The sequence below is a fragment of the Mixophyes fleayi genome, chromosome 8 (genome assembly GCF_038048845.1).
Source record: "Mixophyes fleayi isolate aMixFle1 chromosome 8, aMixFle1.hap1, whole genome shotgun sequence".
NCBI lineage: Eukaryota > Metazoa > Chordata > Amphibia > Anura > Limnodynastidae > Mixophyes > Mixophyes fleayi.
The window spans coordinates 141,384,009-141,406,094 of NC_134409.1; the positions used below are offsets into that span (position 1 = coordinate 141,384,009).

The 22,086-nt window shown below is 44.1% G+C and overlaps 1 protein-coding gene across 3 annotated transcripts in view; it reads left to right on the top strand.

The window, feature by feature from the left end:
- The window catches only part of RHOA (ras homolog family member A), a 19,866-nt gene extending 2,015 nt beyond the window's left edge, over positions 1-17,851 (top strand). For all 3 annotated transcript variants that reach the window (XM_075183916.1, XM_075183917.1, XM_075183914.1), the window contains exons 2-5: positions 14,932-15,089; positions 15,170-15,290; positions 15,630-15,760; positions 16,078-17,851. In XM_075183916.1, the coding sequence (XP_075040017.1) occupies positions 14,934-15,089; positions 15,170-15,290; positions 15,630-15,760; positions 16,078-16,251 (582 nt within the window). In that variant the 5' untranslated portion in view covers positions 14,932-14,933 and the 3' untranslated portion in view covers positions 16,252-17,851. The remainder of the gene's footprint in view (positions 1-14,931; positions 15,090-15,169; positions 15,291-15,629; positions 15,761-16,077) is intronic.
- Positions 17,852-22,086: the final 4,235 nt, after the last annotated feature.

The following is a 22,086-nucleotide window of genomic DNA, read 5'->3' on the forward strand; positions in this document are numbered from 1 at the left end:
TATATCATCTATCCCCCCTCCCCTTCTGTATATATATCATCTATCCCTCCCTCCCCTTCTGTGTATATATCATCTATCCCCCCTCCCCTTCTGTATATATATCATCTATCCCCCCCTCCCCTTCTGTATATATATCATCTATCCCCCCCTCCCCTTCTGTATATATATCATCTATCCCCCCCTCCCCTTCTGTATATATATCATCTATCCCCCCCTCCCCTTCTGTATATATATCATCTATCCCCCCCTCCCCTTCTGTATATATCATCTATCCCCCCTCCCCTTCTCTATATATATCATCTATCCCCCCTCCCCTTCTCTATATATATCATCTATCCCCCCTCCCCTCTCTATATATATCATCTATCCCCCTCCCCTTCTGTATATATATCATCTATCCCCCCCTCCTCTTCTGTGTATATATCATCTATCCCCCCCTCCCCTTCTGTATATATATCATCTATCCCCCCCTCCCCTTCTGTATATATATCATCTATCCCCCCTCCCCTTCTGTATATATATCATCTATCCCCCCCTCCCCTTCTGTATATATCATCTATCCCCCCCTCCCCTTCTGTATATATATCATCTATCCCCCCCCTCCCCTTCTGTATATATATTATCTATCCCCCCCTCCCCTTCTGTATATATATCATCTATCCCCCCCTCCCCTTCTGTATATATATATCATCTATCCCCCCTCCCCTTCTGTATATATATCATCTATCCCCCCTCCCCTTCTGTATATATCATCTATCCCCCCCTCCCCTTCTGTATATATCATCTATCCCCCCCTCCCCTTCTGTATATATATCTATCCCTCCCCTCCCCTTCTGTATATATATCTATCCCCCCCTCCCCTTCTGTATATATATCTATCCCCCCCTCCCCTTCTGTATATCATCTATCCCCCCTCCCCTTCTGTATATCATCTATCCCCCCTCCCCTTCTGTATATATCTATCCCCCCTCCCCTTCTGTATATATATCATCTATCCCCCCTCCCCTTCTGTATATATATCATCTATCCCCCCTCCCCTTCTGTATATATATATCATCTATCCCCCCTCCCCTTCTGTATATATATATCATCTATCCCCCCCTCCCCTTTTGTGTATATATATCATCTATCCCCCCTCCCCTTCTGTATATATATATCATCTATCCCCCCTCCCCTTCTGTATATATATCATCTATCCCCCCTCCCCTTCTGTATATATATCATCTATCCCCCCTCCCCTTCTGTATATATCATCTATCCCCCCCTCCCCTTCTGTATATATCATCTATCCCCCCTCCCCTTCTGTATATATATCATCTATCCCCCCTCCCCTTCTGTATATATATATATCATCTATCCCCCCTCCCCTTCTGTATATATATCATCTATCCCCCCCTCCCCTTCTGTATATATATCATCTATCCCCCCTCCCCTTCTGTATATATATCATCTATCCCCCCCTCCCCTTCTGTATATATATCATCTATCCCCCCCTCCCCTTCTGTATATATATCATCTATCCCCCCCTCCCCTTCTGTATATATATCATCTATCCCCCCCCTCCCCTTCTGTATATATATCATCTATCCCCCCCTCCCCTTCTGTATATATAGCATCTATCCCCCCCCTCCCCTTCTGTATATATATATATATCTATCCCCCCCCCTCCCCTTCTGTATATATATATATATATCATCTATCCCCCCCCTCCCCTTCTGTATATATATATGTCATCTATCCCCCCCTCCCCTTCTGTATATATATATATATCTATCCCCCCCCTCCCCTTCTGTATATATATATATATCATCTATCCCCCCCTCCCCTTCTGTATATATATATATATATGTCATCTATCCCCCCCTCCCCTTCTGTATATATGTCATCTATCCCCCCCTCCCCTTCTGTATATATCATCTATCCCCCCCTCCCCTTCTGTATATGTCATCTATCCCCCCCTCCCCTTCTGTATATATATCATCTATCCCCCCCTCCCCTTCTGTATATGTCATCTATCCCCCCCTCCCCTTCTGTATATGTCATCTATCCCCCCCTCCCCTTCTGTATATATATCATCTATCCCCCCTCCCCTTCTGTATATATATATCATCTATCCCCCCCTCCCCTTTTGTGTATATATATCATCTATCCCCCCTCCCCTTCTGTATATATATATCATCTATCCCCCCTCCCCTTCTGTATATATATCATCTATCCCCCCTCCCCTTCTGTATATATCATCTATCCCCCCCTCCCCTTCTGTATATATCTATCCCCCCCTCCCCTTCTGTATATATCATCTATCCCCCCTCCCCTTCTGTATATATATCATCTATCCCCCCTCCCCTTCTGTATATATATATCATCTATCCCCCCTCCCCTTCTGTATATATATATATCATCTATCCCCCCCCTCCCCTTCTGTATATATATCATCTATCCCCCCCTCCCCTTCTGTATATATATATCATCTATCCCCCCCTCCCCTTCTGTATATATATATCATCTATCCCCCCTCCCCTTCTGTATATATCATCTATCCCCCCTCCCCTTCTGTATATATCATCTATCCCCCCCTCCCCTTCTGTATATATATCATCTATCCCCCCCTCCTCTTCTGTATATATCATCCATCCCCCCCCTCCCCTTCTGTATATATCATCCATCCCCCCCCTCCCCTTCTGTATATATCTATCCCCCCCTCCCCTTCTGTATATATCTATCCCCCCCTCCCCTTCTGTATATATCATCTATCCCCCCCTCCCCTTCTGTATATATATCATCTATCCCCCCTCCCCTTCTGTATATATATATCATCTATCCCCCCCTCCCCTTCTGTATATATATCATCTATCCCCCCTCCCCTTCTGTATATATATATCATCTATCCCCCCCCTCCCCTTCTGTGTATATATATCATCTATCCCCCCCTCCCCTTCTGTATATATATCATCTATCCCCCCCTCCCCTTCTGTATATATATAAATATCATCTATCCCCCCCCTCCCCTTCTGTGTATATATATATATATATCATCTATCCCCCCCCCTCCCCTTCTGTATATGTCATCTATCCCCCCCCTCTCCTTCTGTATATATGTCATCTATCCCCCCCTCCCCTTCTGTATATATGTCATCTATCCCCCCCTCCCCTTCTGTATATATCATCTATCCCCCCCTCCCCTTCTGTATATATATCATCTATCCCCCCCTCCCCTTCTGTATATATATCATCTATCCCCCCTCCCCTTCTGTATATATCTATCCCCCCCTCCCCTTCTGTATATATCATCTATCCCCCCTCCCCTTCTGTATATATATCATCTATCCCCCCTCCCCTTCTGTATATATATATCATCTATCCCCCCCTCCCCTTCTGTATATATATCATCTATCCCCCCCTCCCCTTCTGTATATATATCATCTATCCCCCCCCTCCCCTTCTGTATATATATCATCTATCCCCCCCTCCCCTTCTGTATATATATCATCTATCCCCCCCTCCCCTTCTGTATATATATATATCATCTATCCCCCCCTCCCCTTCTGTGTATATATATATATCATCTATCCCCCCCCCCTCCCCTTCTGTATATGTCATCTATCCCCCCCTCTCCTTCTGTATATATGTCATCTATCCCCCCCTCCCCTTCTGTATATATCATCTATCCCCCCCCTCCCCTTCTGTATATATGTCATCTATCCCCCCCTCCCCTTCTGTATATATGTCATCTATCCCCCCCTCCCCTTCTGTATATATATCATCTATCCCCCCCCTCCCCTTCTGTATATATATCATCTATCCCCCCCCTCCCCTTCTGTATATATATCATCTATCCCCCCCCTCCCCTTCTGTATATATATCATCTATCCCCCCCCCCTCCCCTTCTGTATATATATCATCTATCCCCCCCCCTCCCCTTCTGTATATATATCATCTATCCCCCCCCTCCCCTTCTGTATATATATCATCTATCCCCCCCCTCCCCTTCTGTATATATATCATCTATCCCCCCCCCCTCCCCTTCTGTATATATATCATCTATCCCCCCCCTCCCCTTCTGTATATATATCATCTATCCCCCCCCCTCCCCTTCTGTATATATATCATCTATCCCCCCCTCCCGCCCCTTCTGTGTATATATATATATATATATATATATATATATATATATATATCTATCTATCCCCCCCCTCCCCTTCTGTAAATATTATCTATCCCCCCCCCCTCCCCCATGTAAGCTCAGTCTGCAGTATAGGGCATGCTAATTGCAGGTTCCTGGTAGCGGTGAAACCTGTTATCCTTCTAAGGATTTCAGATCGGTCTGTTTGACTCCCTAGACCAGGCTTGGCTAACCTGTGGCACTCCAGGTGTTGTGAAACTACAAGCACCAGCATGCTTTGCTAATATATAGCAGCTTATTGCTGGTAAGTATGCTGGGACTTGTAGTTTCACAACACCTGGGGGTAATTATATCAAGGTGAGAGTTTTCCGCTGGGTTTGAAAAGTGGAGATGTTGCCTATAGCAACCAATCAGATTCTAGCTTTCATTTATTTCGTACCTTCTACAAAATGATAGCTAGAATCTGATTGGTTGCTATAGGCAACATCCCCACTTTTTCAAACCCGCAGCTTAGTAAATCTAGCCCTAGATATCATTTTGTAGAATGTACTAAATAAATGCTAGCTATAATCTGTTCTTTCAAACCCGTCGAAAAACTCTCAGCTTGATACGTTTACCCCCTGGAGTGCCACAAGTTAGCCAAGCCTGCCCTAGACCCTGAATCCTGCATCGTTGTTTACATACAAGTTCTCTGGCTTTCTATGTTTAGAGGCCTAAGCAATAGTGGACGACTAGTATGTTGGTGCTCACATTGTCCATGGGTTTGGAATAGTTGGTAAACTTTATGGCTACTGAAAAATGTTCCGCTCTATATAGATATCTTCTTTCTGTTTGTATTTGTTTACAAATTATAGTTTTGTGTTGGACTGTGGAGTATAATATATTTGTTGGGTGTGTTACTAGTGGGGTGGGGGGGGGGGGGGGGCAAATCAGTGGTCCTCTCCCCATGCTGGCTCTTGAAATTTTGTCCACTCTTGGCGTCTGGTTTTTCTTCCACATTGACTGTAGTTTGCACCACAAAGCTCAGTGCAGCGTTGTTGGTCAGTGATGGGATTATGTCCTGAAGGTTATCGCGGTGAATGGCTATGTTAGGACACTGACTGCATAGTGATTTTGAAGATAAGGGATTTGCTGGTCACAAGTTATATACTGCTCAACCAAAACAAGCTGCAACTATAGTATTTGTAGCAGAAATATAGTCTGAAAAATTGAAGAAAAAACAAAACTTCGCGAAGTACTAAACTGATAGGAAGTGCCTGGTAGAAGATGAGCTCTTTAACGCAAATATATTTTTATCTGCGTCCTTTAGTTGTCAGATATTTTGTGAGCTTGTTCCTATTTGGCTATTTCTCTAAATCAGGGGTGTCCAACCTTCCCTGGGCCACATTCGGAAGACGACGAGTTAGTTTGGGCCGCACATAAGATACACTAACAATAAGGATAGCTGATCAACCAAAAAAACATAGAAAACATAGTTAACATATATATATATATATATATATATATATATATATATGAGAAAAAAAGTTTTTTATATATATATATATATATATATATGTATATGTACAAGTTAACTCGTGCATGATACTCATGCATTCTAGAAGATGTTTGTTCCCCGGGGGGGATGTTAGGGCGGGGCGATTTAGGCCCCGCCCCCTTTCAGACTTCTGAGGCTGCCGGGGGCTGCACAGTATGTGCAGGTCCGCTCGGCAGGGACAGTGTGCTGCCCCGCTGCTCTGATTGCCCCGATCGCACCCACCTGGATCCGCCACTGTACACATGTGTGTTCATGAGGTAAAATTACCTCACAAAAATGAGTTTGACCCCTCAACTCGTCAATAATGTCAGTATACCAAATTTCAGCCCTTTTTGAGGTTTTTTTTCCACACACACTAAGAATTTAGTAGGTCAGGTAACCCGTGCATGATACTCATGCATTCTAGTCACATCAAGCTACTTAAGGTGTTAAAAACTCCCCACTGTCACCCCCGGCAATCACCAACCACTCCCAACTGTCACTTCTCCTTCAAGAAATATATAGGTCAGTGTATAACTCTGGCCAGCAGGTGGCGCTGCAGCTTTGTTTTTTGTTTTCCACACGCCACTAGGCATTTATATAGTAGATATATATATATATATAGATATATATATATATATATATATATATAATCACTTTTTTTTCAAATCCCCCTATACTTACCTTTCAATCGCTCTGTTAAAAAAATCCACTCTAGTTATTATACTATAATCACTTTTTGTATTGTTTCGATGCAATATCAATAAAGTGCATTTAAGCTAGGCATTGTATATCAGGGTGCCCTGACCAGGCCTGCGGTACCTGACATATACATCACTGTGACCCCAAATTGTGACCTGTTTTGCTAATTACACCACTATGTTAGTTAAGGGATAACAACTTATAATGGGCCAAAGAGAATAGTATATAATGCCCCATTAGTATTACAAATAGAAGTATGTAGCAGGGAGATAAGATCCATGATGCTCCAGGACCAGGTGACTTTTATTCACTGGTCAGCGTCCCTTGAAATAATAAAAAAAATCCCCCTTAACTTACCTTTTAATCGGCTTGTTCTCCTGTCCTCTTCTCTTCTTTTCTCCAATTCTGTGCTGCTGATTGTTCTTCTCGCGCGGGTGACTCCTCTGTGCTGCGCTCCGCAATGGATGTTGGGCGTGATGACATCACGCCCGACATTCACTGCGAGCACCGCACGGAGGAGGAGACAAGGGAGGGAGCCGGAGTACCAGCTGACGTGACCGCAAGGTAAGTATTTTCTTTTCTTTTTTTTGCAGGATTTTTTTTTCCATTAACAGTGCTGCCCCCTTGCCACAACCAATACTCCTTCTGGGCCACATTTACAGGCGTGCTGGGCCGCGGGTTGGACAACCCTGCTCTAAATGATTCTTATGAATGTTGACATTGGTCCGTTTCCGTCTCTGGTTAGAAATCTGACTTCCTTGATTGGGGCTGATGTTTAGTGAAGACCAAGTGAGCCAATAGCTGAATGCCGGTCAGCCATCAACGGGGGTCACAACCAAATAAATAACCCTTTAAAGTAAACCTGTCTGCTACAGGCAATAGTGGTAGTCCTATTGTGGGATGAATATTTAGAGAAATGTACCTTTACAATGCACTGGTAACCAAGGCTGCTTATGTCAGACTTCATGAATAGTCGCTGCCATCTAGTAGTCCACACAATGTCTGCTGATTCTCTGTCCATCTTTTAGTATGACGCATGCTTAGGTTTGTACCTTCCATGTCTACCTACTTGGTAAAGGTCCCAGCCTTTTTTTTTTATTATTATTACAATAACTTCTTATTAAAGTAGAATAAGACAGAAAGGCAGAATGTCCTACATTAAGGTCTCTGGCTTTTCAGCTTAGGCTTAAAAAGTTTGGAGTTAGTAGAGATTGTTCCATGTGTCGGGCATCCTATTCAGTAACCACCACCCTTATTACCCGAGAAGAGCTCCTGGTTGGTGCTGATGGTGCTGGCAGTAACTATACTGGGCAGTAAATATTGCACCTTACTAATCAAGTTCCCCAATCCGTACTCTTCCCACTTGAAACTTAAGTACGGCTCCAGCCCTGGACCCCCGGTAACTGGTTCTTGTTTCTTTTAAAGGGAGGTGTCATGCAGGTGTCTCAGCAGCGGGACCTCTACCAAAGTGCTGGTGTTGGGGTAATAAAGGGGGTGGGAAGTCCTTTATTGAGAAGGTAATCATCATGATCTGATCTGTTTTTTTATTAATCACCCAGTTCAAAGCTCCTGTGCCAGGGTCCTCTTTCTTTTGAAACCACTGGAAGGCATGTTGAGTTCTCGCAGAAGGCGGCCAGTCTTGGTGTATCAGTCTGCGGGAGAGGACGGATTTAAAACCAGAAATGGAATGTTTAAGCTGTCTTGGTAGAAATGACAAGTTTGATGCACGTTTGTTTAGACTATGTGCAGACAGTAATCCGAGGTCCCCTCACCCCTGCACACTCAGCAATGGCAGAATGTAGTAAGATGTCATGCACTCTGTGATTTGGAGCTAGGCAGTTCTTGTGGATCTAAAAAGATTATAGCAAGGTAGAAACTCTGCAGCCCCATAGGGAATTATTGTGGAGCCGTGTATATAGTCAGTGGTGTCAGTCTGCTCCTAAGCACACAGGTGAATATCTAGCTGGAGAAGTCAAACTATGCTTTTATTTATTATCCTTATAAAGCGCCAACGTGTTATAGTGCTGTACATGAAGGGGATCATGGGGACTGTGCCCTGATCAGCTTACAATCTAAGGTGTGGGGAACACGTGATACTTAAGGTAGCGGTATAACAGTTGTAGCTGCAGGTGGTGGGGAAAGTGTGTGACTACTGTAAGAAATATTACCAGCTGCCAGTAATAAAGCAGCGTTGGAGACTGGTGCTTCTGTGCAGCGGTTTGGTACTGTTGGAATGAGGAGAGACTGGAAGTTGGAGACATCACAGATGAACCAGTCGCTATAGAAATGTCAAGACAGCTGCTATAATAGATTACATGACTACCGGCACGTTTATATAGAGACCTATGTTGTGCCGAGATCTTTCCTCTCGCTAACCAGGGATCCTTGTTGGTGTCCGTCAGTGCTGCCCTCCAGGGTACTTAAAGACTCTGACCCTGTCTTTATCCACAGCTCGGTAGTAATACACTGAGATCACATGATCGGCTCCAACATCGTTTCATTGTGGGACTTGGTGAAAGTCTTTCCTAGGAGCATATCTTTATTTTGTGTTATGTATATTGGAACATTATTTTCTTACGATTATAACTATTCATTTTTTAATGTGAATTATTTACTTTAAATTGTTGGTTCATGTATTAGATTTAAGTATAATTATCTTTTTGATTTCATTCACTTTTTTACTGTTATAGTTATGTTTGATAACATTAATAAATTCTTTTGGCACACAGTTAAAATTAGATGATTGCTGTGATTGGCTAATGACCATTTTGCAGATATTATCTGACCGCGCTAATAGTGCCCTGATTGGTCTCAGTATCCGGCCTGATCTCTCACGTTGGGTCATACCAGGGTACATGACATGTATGGGACAATACATTCATACAGCATAACCGCTGAGCGTCAGAATCTTTTGGCCATGTATGTGAGTGTTGCCAGATCAGACAAAGACCTTTAGTTTGTGCTTGGTTCATTGTCTGTAGTGTAGTCGCGTGATGGTCAGATGAATTCATCAATTCCTACCAACACTAACCCTAAATTACTGTCTGTCCTAGTTTTCTCAATCAGATGCTGAGACCAGTGTTTTGGGCCCATACACACTGCAATTTGCATCCAATTAGATCTAAAACAACCTTGGTAGACATACATCTGTGTTCACGTTGTTCCTTGTTGCTATCATCTATTTATTTATATAGCACCACTAATTCTACAGCGCTGTACAGAGAACTCGCATCAGTTCCTGCCCCATTGGGGCTTACAGTCTAAATTCCCTAACACACACACACACACACAGACCAGGGTCAATTTTTTAGCAGCCAATTAACCTACCAGTATGTTTTTGGAGTGTATGTTCTCCCCCCACGCAAACACGGGGAGAACATACAAACTCCACACAGATAAGGCCATGGTCGGGAATTGAACTCATGACCCCAGTGCTGTGAGGCAGAAGTGCTAACCACTTAGCCACCGTGCATGAACATCTATAGATTGTCATCTGCAGTTTATGTTGTTCTGCCACTTGTGCACTTGGAAAGACTGATTGCTGGGACTATAAACACGTCATGTTGTGGAATAGGTGATGCACAAGGTAAGCTGCTCCTTACACAGTGCTTGTAATGGCTTATCCATGTTCCATGCAGCCTGGGTTATAAAGACGTGACTATGGGGAGGGTTATGGCTGCTATGCCTGTGGTATGTTATATGCAGCGTTTTACAAATCTATCAGAATGCAAAGCTTTCCATGCAGCATATACTGCCAGGTTATACAATTTTGGTAGGTCAGAGGCTCATCACCTCTTCATAAAGGAGGCATACGCACTACACTGTTATCCATGAGGCTGTAGCCTAGGGTTAATTTTGTCACCAATCCTCATCCATAACTATAAAGTTTTCATGACCGGCGTATTGGGATTGACGAACGTTTTGTCCATGTGCTGCGGTTTGAAGCCTTTCATGACCTGTTTACACGTGTGCACTGGGAAAATACATGACAAGGAATGTACACATTAGGAAACATTTGTTTAAAATGCATGACAAAAATGTGTCTGTCTTAACAATACATTTATTGTACAAGTAGCACACGTTAATGCTTGAGACGTGGGTCGTGCCAGCTTATAAAATCCTAGAACTCGATGATGGGAATGTGCCAAGAAGAAACCGTCTAGTTTGTGATGCCCCTGAAAATGCAATAACAGCAGATAGGTGAGGAGACCGTATCCGGCACAGCTCCCACTTCTTCTGTGTTATTGGGGTGTCTGGATGTGGTGTGGGGCCACAGAACAGCACGCGTGGGCCTGTATTACATATGGGGTTTCAGCGGTGACATCTTAGTATTGGGCTTATTTGTGGTAACGTCCTCAGCAGCATCCTGCAATCTCTGGTCTGCAAGGAGTTTATCACTCAGGAAAGGCGGCTTGTGATTAGTCCCTTTTGATTTGTAATGATTAACAAAATATATGTAGTGGTTTTTCATATTTAGGTTTTTGTCCTTGATGAGTTTAGTGACTTGAAAGTTGTGGTTCTCTTGTGTAAACAATGTTTCTTCTATAGAGGTGCAGTGAATTGCTGGTTGTCCTCTGGATGTACAGGGCACCTAGTCAGAGTACACTATGTATTCCATTATGTCATCCTCACTATAATTAGCCTGTGGTGTTAGAGGGAGCATTGTACAACCGTGTGGAAGGACACTTCATGTCTTTACCTTCTGTTCATCACACTGCCCTACTTGTAAATCTGCTCCGAGACTACAGAATAATCTTCCAACAATCTGTGTGGTTTGTCAGCGATGGCTTAATGCATGACACAGTGTGCGGAGTTCAGGCTGTGCCTCTGTAAGACTCGGTGTAATCTGCAAGGGGAAGTCAACTGCAAAATACAGACGCAGGAAGCAGCGTTGTGTCGTGGCTGCAGGGCCATCCGCCTGCTTTCTGTTGTAAAGGGCTGGGCAGTTCCTGTGTGCCGCTCTGGGGATATCTAGTGCCAACTGTTCTTTCATTGTTTATCATTAACCCACTCCAGACCGAGGATCTCTTTATAGCATCTGGCAAAATATTACCTCTATAGGTGACTGTCACTGCTGGCAGATGAACAGCGCACCATTGTGGATTCAGTAAATGTGTTGTCTGGACAGAACTCTTGTATCTAAATGGCAATCGCCTCTCTCCTATGGGGAATGGTCATGGATCTGTGGGATACATGCTGTCAGACCCCTGAGCACATGATTTTCAGTAGCTTAACTCGGTGATAAATCCCTGGCAGCTTTGAATGATGTCCTAATCCTGTCACCGTTGTGGTCAAACAGCTTCTAGCCGGCCTGTCCATAACTTGTGCTCCTCCTGTTACAGGAGATACTTGCACACACATCTTACATACGTGTCCAGGAAGCCTGCCTGGGTGTGCCGCCTTCTATGGGGCATTGGTCACTGAGCAGATTATTCATTCACAACAATACGTGTTTGTAATCTGGAGGTCTGGTGTTACCAGCGCAAAGTCTGTCTGGGGGACACATTGATAAACAGTGGAGCCTGTAAGATGAAAATACAGAAACTGTCAGGAATGAGGAAGTGATAGTGCGCCTGCAAGGGGTCTGCCATGTACACTGCTGTCATGTTTGTATGTTGTGGATGAGACTTATCCACCTGCCTGTTTCTTCTTGCTCTTACTTGCAGCACAGTGATTTGTATTTTTCCATTGTCGGTGTGTAAATGCCTTAACACTTGGAGGTTTTTCTGCTTACATTTGACCTGATCACCTAAAAACAGTGGAATCAAATCCATCATTTTGCTAATTTAGTTCCCTTTTGTAAATATGCTGCGGTCCTGGTGGTAAACTTCGCCCTTTTCATGCAGGAAATGAACATCCGTTCCTTTATCAGTACGGCTCTGTACTAAGTGCCATCATTGTCAGTATGTATTGTGCTCTAACACTCGTCAGCTGATCAGCCTGGTCCAGAGAAGAGTGGAGATTCCAGGTATCTCCACTGTGCCCATCAGTGGGACGTTCCACCTGAAGCTAGAGCCTTGTATTGTGATCTCTGAGTTCTTGCTGCAGAGAAGCAATCCCAGCACTATGTGACCTCCTGCCCCTGTATGCTGGGACTGGTCCAGGACTGCAGAGCAGCGTTCCAGTGTTTGGTCACCAGGGAGTAGAGAGGTTGAGTCGTTATTTCCCTATATGCTGCTTATCCACTGATACAATCACAATATGACCTGGCTGCAGTACACACAGGATAAACTGGGCCCATAGTTTTTCTCTGCAAAATAGTTGAGGAAAATGTAAGATCTGGTTAAATCTGTAAATAGCTGCCTGAACTTTTATATGCAGATCTGATGTACGTCTCCTTGGGTAACGTGGAATTCACTTTCTTGGGACTTGCCTGTGTCACTGGAGAGTAGTCCATAACAAATACCCTCCCAAAACAAGACAGTTAGTAACATTTCATTCTACACAGCCTATTTATGATCCTGCTTCCAATCTGCATCATTATTATGGAATCTTGCAAAACAAAACCATATGTATGGCTGCACGTTGGGTCACCTCTGTCCGGCCTCTTATATAAAACTGTTCAGGTGTGAGGCTGTGGAAGGTTACATGGAGGTGCAGTCATCACACCAAGGAGATGGTGGCTTTGTAGAGCTACTAGATACCACCTGAGTTCAGCTGCTGGACCTACAGAGTTCACCTGTCAGTGCTGGTGCCATCTCCGTTCCTCGTTGATCTCTGCGGCATCCTTGGTGGCGACAGCGGACACAAGTTCTGTGAACACTGGAAAAAAGTGTCCCTCGGGGATAAATGTTGAAGGACAGTTATGGTTCGTCTTTCATGTCTCCACTTTGCTGTGCCTCTCGTCCCAGCAGCACCGCGCTGCTGCCGATGGCTGCTGTATTATTGGCGGCTGATAATGTCTATCTTACGGTAGCCTCACACTTTCCTCACCACCAGCTACGGCTCTTAAAAGTCTGGACAGTGTCCTTTATGGCTACTGGATGCCACTCTCTGTTCACCACAAGGTGTGTGACACTTGGAAGCTATCAGTTTGTTTGATGGTTAGACCATTAGATGCACCCAGCTCTGTGCTGTTGGAAATTTAATATGCTGCAAATACATTAGTTCTTACTGGCAGGGTCTCAAAAACCAACCCCCCTCCCCTCTATCCAAGTTGTATCAACATAGGCAAGCCTGTAAGTATATCATCATCATCAACAGTTATTTATATAGCACCAGCAGATTCCGTAGAGCTTTACAATTGGGAAGTATATAGACTATATAGAGCTTCGTTGACTCGTGCAGCTCTGAGTCCTCCCTGATACTGCTGTTTTTCAATGTTTTACATTAAATGTTATATTAATGATCCATTTGAGTAACAGTGCTTTCATGTACCCTTTCTGGTAGTGCTGAATGACCTGATTGCTGTAATTTTATCCAAGTTTAGTCTAAAACGATTCCCTGCGTGAGGTTAAGGAGTTCTGCTTGTTGGCTGCTACTCTATTTCATGCCTATTAAATCTGAAATACAAGTTAGTTTATAATGGATACGAAGTCTCCCTCAGGAGCTTATTGTGTATATGTGATATGATCTGAGGGGCAATGTCTCGAGTACTTTACCTATAGATCTTCCCTGTATCCTAAAACCCAGTGAATAGCACCGGGTTGTTCTCCTGAGATTAAATTGAGGTCTCCTGTCATAATATTTACTCATGTCCTTTTGATATGGAGAAGTGTTGTATATGGCCACAGAACACTTCTACATTCACAAAGTATATAGGGAAAATGGTCCAGGCCAAAAGTTGACAGAACTTGAGACAATGGACGTACAGAGCCGCTCTGCTGCAGGACTTCTTACTCTGTTCTCAGTCACTTGCTTTGCGGAATGTGGTTAGTAGGCTGACGGCTGTGTCCTTTAGTGGGATTCCTGTGTGTGTGTGTGTGTGTATATTGGCAGGTGGTCACTACTTCTCCTCATAAGTTGCCCCATCATGCAATGAACCTGAGTCTAGTGCCCTGGTATCATCAAGCCCTGCTCGGCTCACACGTGTGTGTGTGTGTGTGTATTTCATATTCTGCTAGTTGTATTTTTCTGTGTGAAAACATTATCTAGATACAAACCTGTCCGCACACCAGGCTCTTTCCTACATTTTCTTTTTTAAAGAGCCATAATAAGAATTGGCAATGATTAGTGTGGGCAGACTACAACGTATGTGCCAGCCTAATGACGGACACAGCTTGGTGGAAGATCTAACATGGGCAACACATGATTTTTCCCTGTAGCAACAATTGGTTTGACTGGTATTAGAAGCGTTAACACCTGTTTAATCACTAGGAAAGTAATGTGCTGCCCGTGTACATAGCCGTCCAAGAGATGTTGGTGCAGTCAGTGACAGTGCTTCAGTATAGAATCATTCTGATCGGGGGCACAGCCATCCCGGAGCGGGGTTGGTGCAGAGATTGCGTCAGTTGTAGGGTGCAAGGGAACGGCCTGCCATTTGCCCTAAATCGCCTCTGCCATAGACCCAGCTTTTTATTTGCATTGATTGTGTTTGTGACATGAATTTAGATCTGATCTGTCTTTATTGAACTAGTCTCTTCCTTTGTAGTAATGGCAGCCATTCGCAAGAAACTTGTCATCGTTGGAGATGGAGCCTGTGGAAAAACCTGTCTCCTGATTGTGTTTAGTAAAGACCAGTTCCCTGAAGTCTATGTACCAACGGTGTTTGAGAACTATGTTGCAGACATTGAGGTGGACGGGAAGCAGGTAGGCTGGTGGCCATGGCTGGGGTCCCCTCTCTCTATGTATCGGGTGATTGTACAACATTCTCCTCTTGCTGTAACCAGGTGGAGCTAGCGCTGTGGGACACAGCCGGTCAGGAAGATTACGACAGGTTGCGGCCTCTGTCCTATCCAGACACAGATGTTATATTGATGTGTTTCTCCATCGATAGCCCAGACAGTTTAGGTGAGTTCTGACTTTACTAAAGACTTATTGGGGTAACAAAACTTGGTTCAATTTTATATTCAGTTGTGATTTTTAAAGTGGTGAATTTTCAATACTTTCCTCTACTTCACCCTCTTAGTTCCTGTGCAGATACCACGTTATTATCAGTACTGAGTGTTCATTAGGTTCCATGTTTCCTGAGAGGTAGTGACAAAGCAGACGTGTGATTACTGCCGTCTGCTCTGTATATTGCCCCCTGTATATAGCCCCCTGTATATAGCCCCCTGTATATAGCCCCCTGTATATAGCCCCCTGTATATAGCCCCCTGCTGTCATTATAACATGCGGTCGTCTTCCTAGAAAACATCCCCGAGAAGTGGACCCCTGAAGTAAAACATTTCTGTCCTAATGTGCCCATTATCCTGGTTGGAAACAAGAAGGATCTGCGCAACGATGAGCACACACGCCGGGAGCTCACCAAGATGAAACAGGTCTGTGGATTAATGTGCTTTAATATTTTCCCAATACAGGTGTCCAAGCAAGAGATTGGATGGTTCAAAGTTACTGCATTGTTGGGCCCCCCTTCCCCCCCAGCTCGTGTGCTTTCATCATTCACAGTTCTCACAGCTGTCGGCACAAAGGTCACTAGGGACAGACTCTGAGCGTTGGGGTACTGGGTATACACAGATACTGAATCATACAGTCTGTCGTGTCACATTATCCTACATATTACTGCTAGCGGTAATGTCATAGAATTATAATTTTTATACTTTCTCTCACTGGTCTTCTCTCGATCCCCTTGTTACAGGAGCCAGTAAAGCCGGAGGAAGGACGCGATATGGCCAACCGGATTTCTGCGTATGGTTACATGGAATGCTCTGCAAAGACCAAGGACGGCGTCAGGGAAGTGTTTGAGCTGGCCACACGGGCCGCCCTGCAAGCCAGACGTGGCAAGAAGAAAACTACGTGCCGCCTTATCTAACGGGTAGAGCCGCCGTAACCCCACAACACACAGCATCCCGACGGGGCGCAGCGTATCGGGAGAGCCGCGCGGCAACTACCGTCACAGAAATTCCTTGAAGTGATGTTTATTAATCTTTAGAGTGTTCTTACCGGCCTTTGTCTTTTCCATTTATTATGTAATGAGTTAAGAGATTTTATAAGAAAGTCATCTTGCTATCAGTATTTAAGTCAACATTTTTTCTTGATTATATATAAATATTCTATGTAACTTCACTGTTAGCAGATTTCTCATTGCACCAGACTAACTCTGACATTCCACTGTAAGCCAGTCTGTGCCCAGGGAATCTGCTTCCTTTGTATCCCTAGGCTTCATTAACAGTTTCAGATTTTTACACTATTAATTGCAGTCCCCGGCCCATTGGTTTAAAGTTGTGTATCGGCATCTTGCCAACAAGTGAACAGACTTCTGTTATCTGCTGGGTGCACACTCAGTCTCTCGCATGCAGTGACAACTACCCCACCTCACAACACCCCAAGAGATTGCGTGCAGCCTATTGGATTGTAAGACTGCTACGTTTCTGTAGTCAGCTGTGTAACTTCCCCGGTAGAACGGTCTTAGAGGATGATGCTCACGCTGTAATGTAGAAGCCCTTTAGCACAACACAAGTTGTTACCTGTCCCTCACTGCCCACTGTTGCAGTGATGACTAATGAGTAGTATTGTTTCCACAGAGGTCTGCAATAAATTTGTAGCCCTGATAGTGAAAGGGTTTATGTACAAGGCTTATTGTCTTGTCAACTTTTTTTTTTTTTTTTATTTGCCATTGGTAAATAAAACAATTTTCTGTATCGGTCTTGTAACATCGCATTTGTAATAAAACTTAAGATGCTCTGTAATTTTATAGGTGGAACCGGGATTGAGGTTGTGCGTAGTTGTCTATAAACACAGCTTGTGCATTTAGAGGTTGGGGGTTTCTAATTAAACTGGTCCCTCTGCAATGTCGATAGGAAAGTTTCAGCTATATGCAATTAGTTTGCCCATTACTGTGTGACTTATGGACTACTGAATCCATGAGGCTTTGAATCCCAAGCAAGTGGCTAGTCCTATCCATAGGGGGCAGTTCCTATTATGTAATACATCAGAAATGACAGCAGCGATCTTTGCATTAGAGGATCAGGTGTTCGGTGTTCTACGTGTGGAAATGAGTTTGTGATTCTCCAGAGATGGGTCTAATATTCCAGCTTTCGGGGGAAATGACAGATTTGTGCAGAGAAGGGGAAACGAGTCAGTTTCTGGGCCGAGCTGTGTCTGGTACAGGATTGGTGAAGGCTTTGTCTCTCTACAGCGTACTGGGCTCCATCTGATTTCTGCTAGTTGACCAGACTGATCTCATTTACTATAGAATAATGTATTACTAGCTGTCCTCTGTGCAGATGTGACGAAACTCTATAAGAGCTGGTATTGGGGCCCCCTCCCCCACACAACGGGGCCCCCTCCTCCCTCGGCATATGTAGCGCTCATGTTTTTGTATAATTGGAATATCTAACTGTTACTTGTAATTTCTGGGTAATTTTTTTTTTTTTTTTTAATTGTTTTTGACAATAAAAAGTGAGAAACCAGTTTTGTGAGAATCAAGTTTGTCCGTTGATGGACTGAAGGCCCCGTCTTCATGGGATATAAAAACTTACAACACTGTGACTTGCATGTCTTCTGGGAGTGCAGGGAATCCAGCACATCACCTGCGCGGAGTCCTCGGACCACGGCTGACTGCTGGGTATGGTTAGAGGCTATAAGGATCACTGAGCTATGATGTCGGGGTCTGTCTTAAAAGGTCCAGACAGATTTACACACACCCTTATCCCGTAGTGAAATACCTGCCATAGAGGAAGGAATAGAACATAAGTACATGAAGACTATCTGCAAGGGCCGGGGAAGTATCTTCCAGAATAAATGACTGTATAGAACAAGGAGTTTCCTCTGAAAGGTGATTGTGAAGTTATTAGGGCGATGTAAGTGGGTTTAATCAGAGCTGGGAAGCCACTTATGCAGATAAAGAGGGGGGAGAGGTCCGACCGTAAGGAACGAGTGTGATGAGAGGGGGGGAGAGGTCCGACCATAAGGAACGGGTGTGATGAGAGGGGGGAGAGGTCCGACCGTAAGGGAAGGGGGTGAGGTCCGACCATAAGGAACGGGTGTGATGAGAGGGAGAGGTCCGACCGTAAGGAACGGGTGTGATGAGAGGGGGGAGAGGTCCGACCGTAAGGAACGGGTGTGATGAGAGGGGGGAGAGGTCCGACCGTAAGGAACGGGTGTGATGAGAGGGGGGAGAGGTCCGACCGTAAGGAACGGGTGTGATGAGAGGGGGGAGAGGTCCGACCATAAGGAACGGGTGTGATGAGAGGGGGGAGAGGTCCGACCGTAAGGAACGGGTGTGATGAGAGGGGTGTCTTGACATAAAAGAAGTTTGAGAAGAGAGCAAAACAGAATTGACAGTGAGGAGTGTTTTGCTGCCTGTTACAGAGAGATGCAACAGAGCGAAAACTCATGAGATGATGAAAGGAATAAAGGGAAAATGAGCAGAAATGTTTAGCGAGAGGAACGTTAGAAGAAGCTAAAGCCGGTGATTAAGACAGAGGCAGTAGGATCAGATTGGGAGAGAGTAGAGTGAGGGGCTAGGGCGCTATAGGAGGGTCCAGTGGCATCGGGGGCAGCTGCTCCTGATCCCATTGAATCCGGAACATCTTCCTAACTCCATGACCGTGGCTACAGTATCTCCCAACTACCGAGCAGGGTTGAGCTACACCCAGAATCCTGGTACAGAGAACAGGTGACGTCTCACCACATCCTCACCTTACTGGGTGCAGCTTAATAACAGTTTCTGCACAAAACACTGATGGTTTAATATGCAAATACTTTCTATAAGAGCAATCTAGGTCTAATATAAATCTACAAACAGTCATAATCAGAAGCTACATCTATGAATGAATACAAACTGAAACAATCAGCGCTGAGTGTGATTCTGCAATTCCTCACCAATAACACATTGATTAATGTAAAAATTATATCATTTAATAAACATATATAAAAAACGGATAACACATTTATCCTATGTAGACCAGCTGTTACAAAAATAACAGTACTCTAATGAGTCAATGATCGATGATGGTCCAACGCTGAGTGTTATAAAATATATATATTGGCCAATATATTACTCCTAGAAAGACTCTATATCAAAAGTGTCTTGAATATTCAGACTCAAGCTGGGAGTGTTCATCAATGAAGCCCTCTTGGGGTCTATGTAGCAGGTGTGCCTGGTAAATCGATAATGATGCTTTGTACACGAATCAACCAAGTAGGTAAACTAACCAGTGTGATGAGAGATCTATACGGCTGGTTCATATATGATACACACAGATGTTACTACAATTCATCCAATGTATAACCAGTAGAGTCTCCTCTACATCAAACCCAAACTGAGGGTTCCTGGATAGGCAAATCAGTCCCTATAGGTGTAACAACTTTATCCGGCATTTAGCAAATAAGCAGTACGATACCGTGTTGTAGTGGATCTCCGTAATGATTCCTATAGGTTATGTGAATGCTTCACCAACGGACCTGTTGAATTCAGATATCTCAGTCCAAAAAACCTTAAAAGTATAGGATCGATCCCGGTCTGTAGATGTTAATAATAGAACATATCCAGGATAGTGAAAAGTTGGAGACACCCCGGTCTCTTGTTGCTAGCAGCACACCGCTCAATAGACACTTCTCGAGTGAGTTAGTTCAGCTGGTCACGTGTCACGTGGCGCTATAGGAGGGTCCAGCAGCATCGGGGGCAGCTGCTCCTGATCCCATTGAATCCGGAACATCTTCCTAACTCCATGACCGTGGCTACAGTATCTCCCAACTACCGGGCAGGGTTGAGCTACACCCAGAATCCTGGTACAGAGAACAGGTGACGTCTCACCACATCCTCACCTTACTGGGTGCAGCTTAATAACAGTTTCTGCACAAGACACTGATGGTTTAATATGCAAATACTTTCTATAAGAGCAATCTAGGTCTAATATAAATCTACAAACAGTCATAATCAGAAGCTACATCTATGAATGACTACATTGCTGCATTATAGTTGTACGAAAGTTTCTTAAAGTAGACTTTTTACTGAACACCTTAAATTGCTGAACATTCTAATTTTACAGTAATAACTCGTCAGACAGTAGCGCTCCCCAGTTCCTGTGTCAGTCGTCACTGTTTTATGGAAAAGGCTTCAGTTTGTACTGATTTGCTGAGCTGATATTTTGGGGAAGACTTGTGGTAATATATTGTATGCTAATTGTAAATCACTATTTATTGAAGAGCCAAAACTATTGAATCGTTAATCTTGATGTTTCCTTATAACATTGTTTTAGCTCTAAAATTCCTAAATCAGTGGTAAAATATTCAGCAACCCTTTTCCTTCCTGATTGAGGTGAGGTCCCTGAGTGGGGGCTCTCTCTGTGTTGGGGTCTCTGCCATAAATAAGGACCGGCCAGATCCCTGACCATCGGCGCTGATCCGCTGCCCCGAGGACATGAGGCCAGATCTTGGCATCAGTGGGACAGTTTAATGTGCAGAAGTTATGGGACTCATTGGAGCAGAAATGTAACACTTTCCGCATCGTACGGAGTCCATGTCTATAAGAATATGTAGCGCTTAGATCAGGCCTGGCCAACCTGTGGCTCTCAAGGTGTTGTGAAACTACAAGTCCCAGCATTGCCTGCTTGCTATGAGATGTCTACTGGCAAAGCATGATGGGGCTTGTAGATTCACAATGCAGCTCAGATAGTGGCCGGTCTCTAGTACACACCACAGTGTGTGAGGTAATAAGGTGTATTACAGCATTGTGTGTTATTCTGTGTGTCTAATCCTCATTATTACAATGTGACTCCTCTGTACTGTGCTCACTGCCTCCCTCTTGTGGTTAGATTTATACTGCACATCATTTAATAGTTGGTGTTTTGGGATTTGTGGGGCTCTTGGAATAGAGATGAGGCTGTTGCTGTATGTAATACATCTAATGTAACAGTTTATGGAATTAGCATAAAAACGACAGACGCCTCAGTTCATGTCCTGTAAGTTATATGAGGGGTCTGTGATCACATGATGTAGGTGGTTACACAGGTCACAGACATCTGAGGTGACTTCTAATATCCATTAAAATATACAGTAGGGGGTTCATTGTTTTCCAAGTGACCACTGAAGTGATTACAATGTATACACAGTGTATAGAGTACATAGAAAAGCCGGAGGTGTTTGGAAAATGAGAGATTTGGAAATATGTTAAGTACTAATTGTAATAAACAAAGACAATCCGTTCCTGAAGGTGATAACAATGTATCTACCAATTGTTGATGTTGTGAAGTTAACATGTTTAAGTAGAACATAATGTGACATAGGAGTGATCGCTATTTGTGGGAAGTAAATGAATAAACAATGTAAGAAGATCACACAGAGGTATAACCAGTAATATGGAACAAACTGATACATTATTACAGGGGTTAATGTGGATTCTTGTGTATAATCCCCTCTCCAGCTCTGCCTGTCAGCGGCCTCAGTATCCTGCACCTACATCGTAGAGCCGGGGCCGGCAGAGGCTCCATGGGTGCATTAGGTCCCCCCCGTCCTCCATACTTGGTATCTTCTGCTCCTCTGACTGTGGGTGTGGCTGGGCTGTGACATCATAGCGCTTCACGCCCAGCGTCTCACAGACGGGCTGGCTGACCTTGGGGGATATGGGGGCTTCTGCCTCCGAGGCTGATCCCATAGTGGCTTCCTTGGGCTGGGCCACCTCCATTTTTGTTTCTTTAAAATG